The following is an 11240-nucleotide window of genomic DNA, read 5'->3' on the forward strand; positions in this document are numbered from 1 at the left end:
CATTATGCGTAGGAAACCATTAAGGCCCTTGGGTCTCTTGTTTATTAAAATGATCTTAATAATTATGCCCGTGCGGTGTACAATTCACTGCCCCACTACTAGTATATTGGGCCAATAGATATCAATGAAAGTTAATCTTTCTAAAATAATTTTTATTTCGGTTTCACAAACTAGAAAGCTCGGTTTCACAAACCAGGAAGCTTTTTAAAACATAACTTTAAAAACAAAAAAAAAAAAGATTTGAGTTATGTCTTACCTTTACTTTATGGAGAGGAGAATTATACTGGTTTTCCTTGGGTATTTTACTTTTCTTACTTCATTATCGGAAGGTAAGGTAACTGTTTTGTTGACTCTAATAATCATAAAATACGTTTTTCTTAGAACCATGCTACTGATTTGATTTTAGGTTATATGACGGTGTCATTGTGCTTTTCGTTACAAGTCTGACACGCTACAAGTAAACTTTCACAAAACAGGAAAATTTATTGCAATAAAAAATTAAAAGGGGTTCTGCTCACGTGTTAGAGTAATACACATGTAAAACAAGATGTATTTGTAAAACACTGATGCCCCCGCTTGGCTGCTCAAATGTAAGGTAAAAACTCCTAGGTCAAAAGATCTGTTGGTATCCAAAGGAAGATCATCTCACAAGAAATACACCTGTGAAATACTGAATATGTAAACCCAAGTACTAAGGGTTCAAAAGTTATGATCAAGGTTTTTTTTAAAAGTAGGCCAGACTTAAAGTTAAAATAAAAAAAATTATACCCCACGAAATATTTTGTCACAGTAAATACACGTTTTAAGTACGAAAACCCTAGCATCAACTATTCAAAATTTGTAGCTATGTCAAAAGATTGGAAATCTTTTGTAAAGTGGGTAAAACTCCAAAATCAAGGTCACGAGTTCAAATTTGATGATACAAAAATAAAGATCTTGTCACAAGAAATACACTCGTGAAATATAAAAGCCATAGCTCCTCAAAAATTTTAGAGAAGTTTAAAGATTTTGCGGACAAACAAACAGATAGACAGACAGACGGAAGAAAAACTATATACCCCCATATTCGATAACGGGGGCATGAGAAAACTTCCACGATTTTTAAGAATTTTATTTTTAATTTTGTCCCTTTTGCGAAAGCAAGCGGACGTTAGATCTCATAATCATTCGTCTGTCTATCCGTCAGTCTGTCACAAAAACTTTAAACGTGTTCATATCTAATAACAGAGAAGAGATCTATAGGTTTTTAACATTAACATCAGTAGGACATTATTCATTATGATGTAGACACCAAGACACTAGGGACAGCTTACATTGTTACGACAACACCGAAGTGTTTTTCAGCTGTTCGTGGAGTGATTGCAATAGATTGATAATAGGGATAAACGTAGAGACTATGCAACTGAAATAAAACACTGTAAAATCTCAAATTTTGTGGGGGTTTAATTAAAAATCAAATCCTAATGAACCACTACATTTTCCTCAAACCATGAATATTTGACCCTTCAAAAGTGTGTAGTTTTACAGTATACTCAAAGGCTATTTTTCTATTTTCTGAATCGATCGCCCAAAGTTATTTAATATTTGTTTACATTGTAAATAAAACAATTATCACTTTATATCTATGTACCGTAACATATTATTGCACAGTGTGAATATGTCACGTAATGACCGTCATGTACATGTATGACCTGTAAAAACTTCTTTTTCTCTGCATGCAGATATACCACAAATGTTTACATTATTAGAAAAATAAAACTTTCTTTGTTCCTCAATATATATATATATTTTGTAGATGTAATCAAATGTCTTTTTTACGTACACTTTGTGTCCTTAAAGTTATATCCTTCCTTCCCTCTTGTCACAATTAAATCACATTTCCTGATAAAGAAGATGGGTGAAACTCACAAGCAAAACAATCTATAGTGTGACAAACATAAAACGGACAAAACTTTTCATCTTTTTCAACTTTTTATCTCAATAATATCAAATATTTTCTTGATATTTCATCGAACATTAAAATATAATTTACGTAAAATACTGTATCTTATATTTGCAAAAATATCACAAAGTTTGAGATTATGTGCCTATGAAATATTATACGCACACTAGAGATGGCAAAAGGAGTCATTTTTCATTAGATACATGTGACACCAATTATCGATCTGAATCATATGGAGATAACAAACCGAATTCAAGATCAAAAGTCCATAAAGTATATAAGTGGTCTTCTCTCATTTTAAAAGAAAAATAAATAATCAAAGCTGGCAATAACGTATACATTTTTGATAACCAAAAATATGGAGCAAAGACCCATAACACCTTAATATAATTTGATGATAAAAACTCGCACCTTTTAGAGAAATACTTGAAGTCCATTAAGTTAAGTGTCATTTAACAAACATGATTTATATACTCAGGAATTGCGTAGTCTAGTGGTAAGCGTGATAGTCTTGCAAACGAATCGAACCAAACGAAGACTACATTATTTTTAATATAAGAATAAATTTTGCTGTGAAAAATTTTCTTAGAAAGGTTTTGGTTATCACAAATATATTGTTCAAGAAATATTTTGGTTTGCTTAGTGTCGTTTATGTACTGATTAATGGTAATGATCTCCATAAAAAATTTTCAGTGGATGGAAATACCGTACGTATACTTAAAATAGCGGGCTTCATATTTTTGCGGCTTTGGAGCGAACGATAATGAATACTGCTAAGAAATCATTCATAAATAGGATATACGGACCAAAACTATTTAACGCTAATTCATGCTACGCCAACAATTCCAAATCCATTGATAGCGCTGTTAAATTTTGAATATGCCAAATTATGTACACGTACAGTATATTTAACTTATCATAAAACTACCTTGTAAGACCATCGTTACACACTTAGGATTCTTTCATGTAAATAAACAAATCTATTGCATTCTACAATGTACGTGATTTAAAAATCATATACATTGTAATCTAAATGTTCAGATATTTTGAATAGGATAGGGCCAATGGGCTTATAAAATTTGTTATTTATTTTTATGATTTAATTTTTCATATTCCATATTAAACTCATTGTAACATTAAAACTAAACAATTAGAAAAAAAAACGTTCTTGAGCTTGGATGTGTATGTACACTAGTTCATTCTATATTGGAGGAGGGAAATTCCTGTTCATGACCAACTGTAATTTATACGCGGTAAGTTGTTTTAATTAAAAAAAATAATAAGATAAAAGCTTCTATCATATTAACAATTTTCTCTGGTTTAAGTTCCACTTAATACTAGTTTATAGAATCGAAGATATGATTTTTAAGAAAATTGTTTTTTTTTCATGCTTCGTAAAATTTTACATATCCACACTTTAAATTAAATAAAGTTTTATTTTCACTGATCAAAAAAAAAATCTAAGAATTTCATACATGTCTTGTAAATAAAGTAAAAAAATAGTACTTGTATAATGCAATTTAATATTTGAATTGAATATATACTCGTATTTATAAAAGGACGTATTTTTGAAAAACTGATGACCATGTTTGGCAGTTAATTGCAAGCGTTGAAGCTTCACAAATGCAAGTTAAACTCCACGATCAAGGTAAAAGGTCAAATTTGGTGGTAGCAAAAGAAATGTCTTGCTTGTCTGTGGACTATAAAAACCACAGTTTCTTAATGTTCAAAAGTTAGGGATCAAGTTTAAGTTTTAGAAAAGTGGGCAAAACTCTAAGTTCAAAGGCAAATTTGGTGTTACCAAAAAAAAAAAGTTTTGTCACAAGGAATATACATGTAATAACATGTGGAAGCCCTAGCTCTTACTACAAAAATTATGAATAAGCATACAATTTTGTAATTTTTTGTAAAAATGGTGAAACTCAAATGTCAATGTGTCAAAATATCAAATTTAGTGGTACCCAAAGAAAGATCTCGTCACAAGGAATACACCTGTAAAATATGAAAGTCATATCTCCACACACTCAAAAATATGAGCATTGTTGAAGTTTTTGCGGACAAACAGACAAAACAGATAAACAGACGGACAGACAGAAGGATAAGACAAAAATTATATACTAGTACCCTCGAATCTTCGATTAATTGAGCTAAAAAATTACACAAAGATGTGTTTTTGAAATACAGATGCCCCAGCATGGAAGATTATGACGAGACTGAAGTTTTTCATTTGCATCGTGCAGGTTTAAGGTCAAAATATTTGGTATCCATAGGAAGGTCTTTTCACAAGGAATACATCTGTGAAATACGAAAACCGCAATGTCTAGTGTTCAAAAGTCATGACCTAGGTTATTATTATTTATTTTTTGAAAAGGTCAAAATTGTTGGTATCCGAAGAAAGATTTTATTCCAGGGACTATACCTGTGAAATACGATAGCCCTACTGCTTACCGTTCAAAATTATTTTCAAGGTTAAAAAGTCACAATTGTTGGTATCCAGAGGAAGGTATTGTCACATATAAAACACCGGTGAAATATGAGAGCCCCAGTCCATTATTCAAAACATGACCAAGCTAAGGTAAAATTTTTGTAAATTTTGGTAAAAGTGGGTCAAACTCTAAGGTCAAGAGGTCAAATTTGATGATATCCAAAGAAAGGTCTTGTCAGAAGGAGTACCGAATAAAAAAATTATGACCCCACCCCTTCAAAACTTATGGAGAAGGTCAAACATGTTTAAGTTTTTTGCAGATAAACAAACAGTCAGACAGATAGATAGACGGATGAACATGGCAAAAACTATATACCGAAGATTACGGGGGCATTGCATAAAAAATGAAATTGAATTTGAAATGCAATTTAATATCTAATGAATTAGTTTTCCATTTGTACAAGAGATCTTTTCTTTTTATGTTTGTTGTTTATAGCTTCCATATACCTGACAGTTTCTCCCTCTGGTCCGGTGGAGGTGAATCAGAACGTGACAATTCAATGCAACTTTGACAACAATCCACTAGAAGCAGCTTTTTACTCTACTGCAAGCAATAACACTTTCTGCAATCTAACATCAAATTCATCAGGATCAAACTGTAAAGCCAGTTTTTGTTCTCTAAATTACTATACAACATGTCCGAATGATACAACATATCGTGTGGTTTATCCTGTTCCCAGGAGATGGAATGGAGAAGGAGTTTATTGCAAGAGATTATTCTCAGATGAGAGAAGTAATCAAGTCAATTTCAATGTTACAGGTTAGTTATATCTACCATTGAGTTTTCCTGTTATTTATTTTATCAAACTACTTGCATTTGCTTTTGGATTTCCAGTAGAAACGAGCATAATATTCATATTGACTTTCTGTTAATATGCAAATTGCTTTTTACTTTTAAGTAATCATGCGCATATTTGCATTTTATTTGCATTTTATTTTGCAATAGAAATGTAAGAATTGTGGTGGTATTATAATTCTTTCTTCTTGAAGTATTGTAATTGTTTAGACATTAGTGAAAATGTAAATAAATCCATAACTGTCTATTTTACTGTCTTAAAAAATGATTTAAATATACTTTAAATTTGTCATATTGACTACAATTATCATTTTAAAGTAAATTTGTCATTATTTTAATATTCATGGGGACTGGAGTATCATTTTGTAAAATCATGCAGTGCGTATGGTACATGTACCTCAGTCTGCATTTAATTTCATTCTATAGTTTCAGTAACATCAGTGACCCTGACCCCAACTAACATTACTGTGGATGCTGGTAAACAGATAAATCTAATCTGTCAGACAGACTATTGTAACCCAGCAGCCAGTATCACGTGGTACAAGGCATCATATAGTGTAGCCACGCCCACCACAGTCACAACAGACACCAACAGCAATGGCCTCTATAGAACGACATCAGTACTACAGTATACAGGTGTGCCAGAGGACAATGGTCGGCAGGTGTACTGCAATGCCAGCAACAGACCATCATGGCAAAATGTAGGGTCCAACAAATACACACTGGATATAAGATGTAAGTTAACAATTGCTGTTAAGTGATATAACATCATTGGCAACTCGTCTATAACTAACAAGATAATGAATTCCATTTTGAAAAACTTATCCTTGAAATTCCAACATTTCCAAGGCTTTGAGCTTTTTCCGCTGTTTTTGAACATTTTCTGAAGTCAAGTAGATGAATGACGAATAATATCCTTCAGTATTCACTTATTTCGATCCGAATAATGGATCTAGAAAGGAGAATATCAGAAACACGAATTCGGTTTAAAATAAAATTATTGTGAATATATGTCCCACAGGGACACCTATTCAAGATATAATATTTTCACTGACACAAAAAAAATTATAAGGAACATTAAAGGGGATATATAGATATCTGAGTCAAACTGGTATACAGCAATGACCGAATCCTGAATACATTTTCATCATATTACATAGATAGTAAGTATATGTAAGACCAGTTATGGTGAGTTAGGAACAGGTTAGGTGACCGTATAAACAAGGTCCCATTTTAAAGATGGCGATGGCACGAACACAATCCCTAGCTTCACTGCTTAATTGTCCTGCATGAATGCCGAATAAAGCTTGGATCTCGACCTTCCTCTTCGCGAAATTTACATTCCGGTTAAATCATTAAGAACTTAACACACCTAATTTTCAAATAGTTTTCACAGAGAAAATAAAATAAAAATGGAAATATTGTGAGTTAACTTAAAGGTACTTGGACACAAATTTGAAGTTAATATTTTCTCTATAATACTACGACACATATATTTTAATAGCATTTCACACAAAAATTAATAAATAATCTTATTTCATTTAAAAGTTATTAAAACTTCATTTTTTTGGCGGGTTTGATTGACACATCCTAGTACTTTCACAAATTTTAATTTTATTCTTAATACTTAGGAAAAACTGGCAACCTTGTTGTGTATTATAATTATTCTGAAAGGACCGACAGGAGCTGGTATTCGTGCATGATATCCGTACATTGGAAATCCACTAGTCCTGAGGCATCGCAAAGGACATATGGATTGGTTATGACGGTATGCCCCTAGAATTTGGAGGCGGCGACAATGACACCAACTTAACTTTTCAATTCACAACATACGACGTGTTTAATTTTTATCACAACACACTCTGAAATCACTTTTAAATATGAGGTTTAAACTAAAAACTTAGATTATCAGGTTTGATCTGAATATGCGTTTCTTTTATTGTTGAGTATATATAGCTAGATAGCTATAATTTAAATCACATGATAAGTTCCACTAACAACAGTTAACAAAAACATGTTTCTAGTTTAACCTAATACTATTAATTTTAGTCTTAGAAAGTATTTAATTAACAGAATTTGATTACGAATATGTATACAAGTTTAGTTAATCTTAAATATATATTTATAGATCCCCCGTCCTCTGACCCTGTCTTCACAGCCTCCCCTCCAGGACTTCAGTACAACACCGGGACTACAGTCAACTTGACCTGTCAACTACCAGGAGGAAACCCTTTAGCCACGTTGTCATGGAGATGTAAAAACACAGCAATGACAGGAACCAATCAGAGTACCTTTACCACAGCTGTTTCTGTGTTGCCATTGGTGATGGATAGCTCCTACAACAATCAGCAGTGTACTTGTACAGCTAATCACAGACTCCTTACCAGCCCTAAATCAACGAGTGTGTCACTGACTGTATTTTGTAAGTCAATAAATACCATATTGGTAAATTATCAATTTGAAATAACTTTTATAATTTGAATTAACTTTTGTAACACATGAAGGTTATTGGCAAGTTATAATTGATCATTTTTGACACACTATAAAACGTGAAAATTTGGCGCATACGTATTTTAGCGCAAACGCAAGTGGTAGCGCTTGCACTTGTCATTAAAATGTACAAATGTGACATTGTTTTTTAAATCCACGCCCGTATTTGACTTTTCGGTTAGTCAAGCACTGAAACACAATAGCACTCCCGTATATAAGCATACATTCGTCAACTTAACCGTGGTGTTGCAATTATAGGGACGTTGCACAATGTTAAATTTATTTTAATTTGAAATTTTAGATTGCGCCAAACGCGCTAAAATTAGTAGTGCGCCTAATATTTTCGTTTTGTTTAACAGTATCTAAAACAAGGAAAATGTATCAAGCAGAGATTTGTTCTGAATATTTATATATACTTGTTGATCTTAGATACTTTTTGGTAGATCCTCCATCCACTGAACCTGTCATCACAGCCTCCCCTCCAGGACTTCAGTACAACACCGGGACTGCAGTCAACTTGACCTGTCAACTGTCAGGAGGAAACCCTGTAGCCACGTTGTCATGGAGATGTAAAAACACAATAATGACGGGAACCAATCAGAGTACCTCTACCACAGCTGTCTCTTTGTTGTCATTGGTGATGGATAGCTCCTACAACAATCAGCAGTGTACTTGTACAGCCAATCACAGGCTTCTCAACAGCCCTAATTCAAGGAGTGTACCACTGACTGTATTTTGTAAGCTAACTTTTTCTCTAATAGTTTTTCTAATTTTTCTCTAATGCGATAACTAATTGTTTTTTTTATAAGTCATGTAAGTCAAACTATTTTTTTTATAAGTAACAAATACTAGTATCAACCAACTTTTACCTCACCGAGTGAACTAGTTAATAAAGTGGCTACAACAGGAATATTAAAAGGATTTTATGTGACTCTTTAGTGGTCAGAAAGTCAACTGGCATTTTAAGTTATCTTTTGTACACCTTTAAAATGCACGGTAATAGAATTTGGATAAGTTCCCCGTTCATACCTGGCAACCAGCAGTGTAATATAGATGGTTCCAATATAGAAACATATACAGTCTATAATTCTTGCGTTTTCAAGGGAGGTGTTCATATCATTGCAGGAACATTTAAGAATAATCAAATTTATTTGCAAAAGACATGTGTATATTTTTGTACTTGTTGTTGTCTTAATTGCATGTGCATTAGTTTTGTTGTTGGTTATCAAAAATGTCGTGTTACACCATCTCTATCGCCTACCCACCACCCTCACCACTAGGAAAATTATTTGATTTTGATAAGTTCAATGAAATATTGAACTTTTAATTATCGAAACCTTTTTGGCAACATTTAAAAGATTTTAATTTGTGTTAACAGACTGATTACATTTGACGTAACAAAACTGTTGTGACTTAAAGAAATCGTTCAACTTTACATAACATGGTTTTTTACTCATAATAAATATCAGAGTTTGTGCTACTTGAAATTTATACAGTAACTTAAATAATCTTAAATGCTGTACTTTTTGATAGATCCTCCATCCACTGACCCTGTCATCAAAGCCTCCCCTCCAGGACTTCAGTACAACACCGGGACTGCAGTCAACTTGACCTGTCAAATACTAGGAGGAAACCCTGTAGCCACGTTGTCATGGAGATGTAAGAACACAGTAATGACAGGAACCAATCAGAGTAATTCTACTACAGCTGTGTCTGTATTGTCATTGGTGATGAACAAATCCTACAACAATCAGCAGTGTACTTGTATAGCTAGCCACAGCTTCCTTACCAGCCCTAAATCAAGGAGTGTGCCACTGACTGTTTTTTGTAAGTTACATTGTATGCAGATTTAAATCCATATTTGATTCTTTTGTAAAATCAACGGACTTTATTTAATTTGATGAATAGACTATATATTTAATCTCAAATTCATCATCAAGAAGGTCGAAATTAAAATATAGTTTTGCATACAATTGATTATATAATTATAAATTTTGTCATCTATTATTTAAGCCTTTAAGTCAAGGTTACATAGGAAGTTGTTGTGGTTCATTGATTTATTTTAGATTTAAGATTTAACACAATCAGCTTGATTTCTTTTCAGACAACAATGTTATAACATCAAATTGGAATCAAACATATTCCGTCAAAGAAAATGAACGTTTTCAACTGGTTTGTGACGTGGATGGAAATCCGTCATCTAACATCACTTGGGTATTTTCTAGAAATAACAGCGTTATAGAAAAAGACTATAATGTGAAAAGAAGCTCATTGGAAATACCTTTACTTAACTGCTTAGATTTTGGAACCTACAGAGTATTAGCAAACAATGGGAAAGGTCCAAATGCTAATAAAACTGCAAATTTATTAGTGAAATGTAAGTTTATAAATCTGATACTGAGGATCAAATTAAATTTTGCACTAGGTACATCAATGTATGGAAGCAGAATTATTTTAAAAGAAAATGATATATTAAGACTAACAAGAAAACAAACATTCTAACATTCTCTTATCCAGAGCATATTAAAGAGTTCTACAAATGCCCGACCAGCTCCTAGAGTTTGAAAAAAGTAAAATAATGTCTCTAAACTGAAGAAATAAGGAAATACAAAAAGTACAAAAAGGCAAAAATAAATGGTTAAAATGCAATGCATATATTTGCATGAAATTTAAATGGGTCTTTCAAAAATCTAATTTTATGAACATTTTATGAAAATTTATTCGTACATGTGTGCAGGAGTAATGCATAGTGTATATTCAAGTTTTTTTTTTTTTCAAATCTTGATCCCAGGGGATGGACGGAACCACAATATGTAACAGACGGAAGAGTAACATGTAAAAAAGATGATAAAATACTGGGTATTATTCTCAAGAACTACTGCTTTAGCAAAGTTGTACTTAAAGTGAAAGATTCATTACATCGTTTGGAGTTTTGTTTGTTCAAATTATAATGTTCAGCGAATATAAAATGACAATAAATAGAAAAATCTGTCAAGACCTTTGCTTAAGAATTTAAAATAAAACGTTAGATTTGTATTATGTATTATTGTATTATTAAAGTAACGGTATCTTATTTTGCATAATACAAATCTTATCTTGCCTTTGCTATGATCCTACTTAAGTTTGCTAAAGACATAAATTTGATGCTATGAATAATTGTTCGTTTCACTTTTTTGATTTCTTTTCATACAGGTAAACCTCGGTTATATTCTACGGATTTTCTAACTCCAGTTAAGATAGGTATTGGAAATAATGAATCTCTTCAAATATTTGTAAGAATTTTATTGTTTCCACCAGCCATGCAGACAACATGGCATTTTTCGAAAGACGAAAATGAAGATAAAGTCATCACAGATTCGGTAGATGGATACAGAATAATGTACACGAATGGAGAAGTTATACAAAATATTACTCTTTACAAAAACTTTGTTAAAACAGAGGACTTTGGAGATTATTCACTTAGAGTGGAAAATGAAATTGGTGCCTTCACCAGGATCTACAGTGTGGGTGCAGAAAGTAAGTTCATA

General features: G+C 32.3%; 2 protein-coding genes across 2 annotated transcripts in view; both read left to right on the forward strand.

Moving 5' to 3' along the window:
* Positions 1–221: 221 nt before the first annotated feature.
* LOC134267468 (synaptogenesis protein syg-2-like) overlaps positions 222–11240 on the forward strand; it is a 124259-nt gene continuing 113240 nt past the window's right edge. The window contains exons 1-6 of the mRNA XM_062749671.1: positions 222–329; positions 4864–5187; positions 5650–5958; positions 7352–7645; positions 8157–8450; positions 9247–9540. Of these exons, the coding sequence (XP_062605655.1) occupies positions 248–329; positions 4864–5187; positions 5650–5958; positions 7352–7645; positions 8157–8450; positions 9247–9540 (1597 nt within the window). The 5' untranslated portion in view covers positions 222–247. The remainder of the gene's footprint in view (positions 330–4863; positions 5188–5649; positions 5959–7351; positions 7646–8156; positions 8451–9246; positions 9541–11240) is intronic.
* LOC134267464 (uncharacterized) overlaps positions 10912–11240 on the forward strand; it is a 3966-nt gene continuing 3637 nt past the window's right edge. The window contains exon 1 of the mRNA XM_062749670.1: positions 10912–11229. Coding sequence (XP_062605654.1) covers positions 11013–11229 — 217 coding nt within the window. The 5' untranslated portion in view covers positions 10912–11012. The remainder of the gene's footprint in view (positions 11230–11240) is intronic.

This window comes from Saccostrea cucullata, unplaced genomic scaffold (genome assembly GCF_032062105.1).
Source record: "Saccostrea cucullata isolate Sc308-1 unplaced genomic scaffold, CSIRO_AGI_Scuc_v1 ctg1132, whole genome shotgun sequence".
NCBI classification, from domain to species: Eukaryota; Metazoa; Mollusca; class Bivalvia; order Ostreida; family Ostreidae; genus Saccostrea; species Saccostrea cuccullata.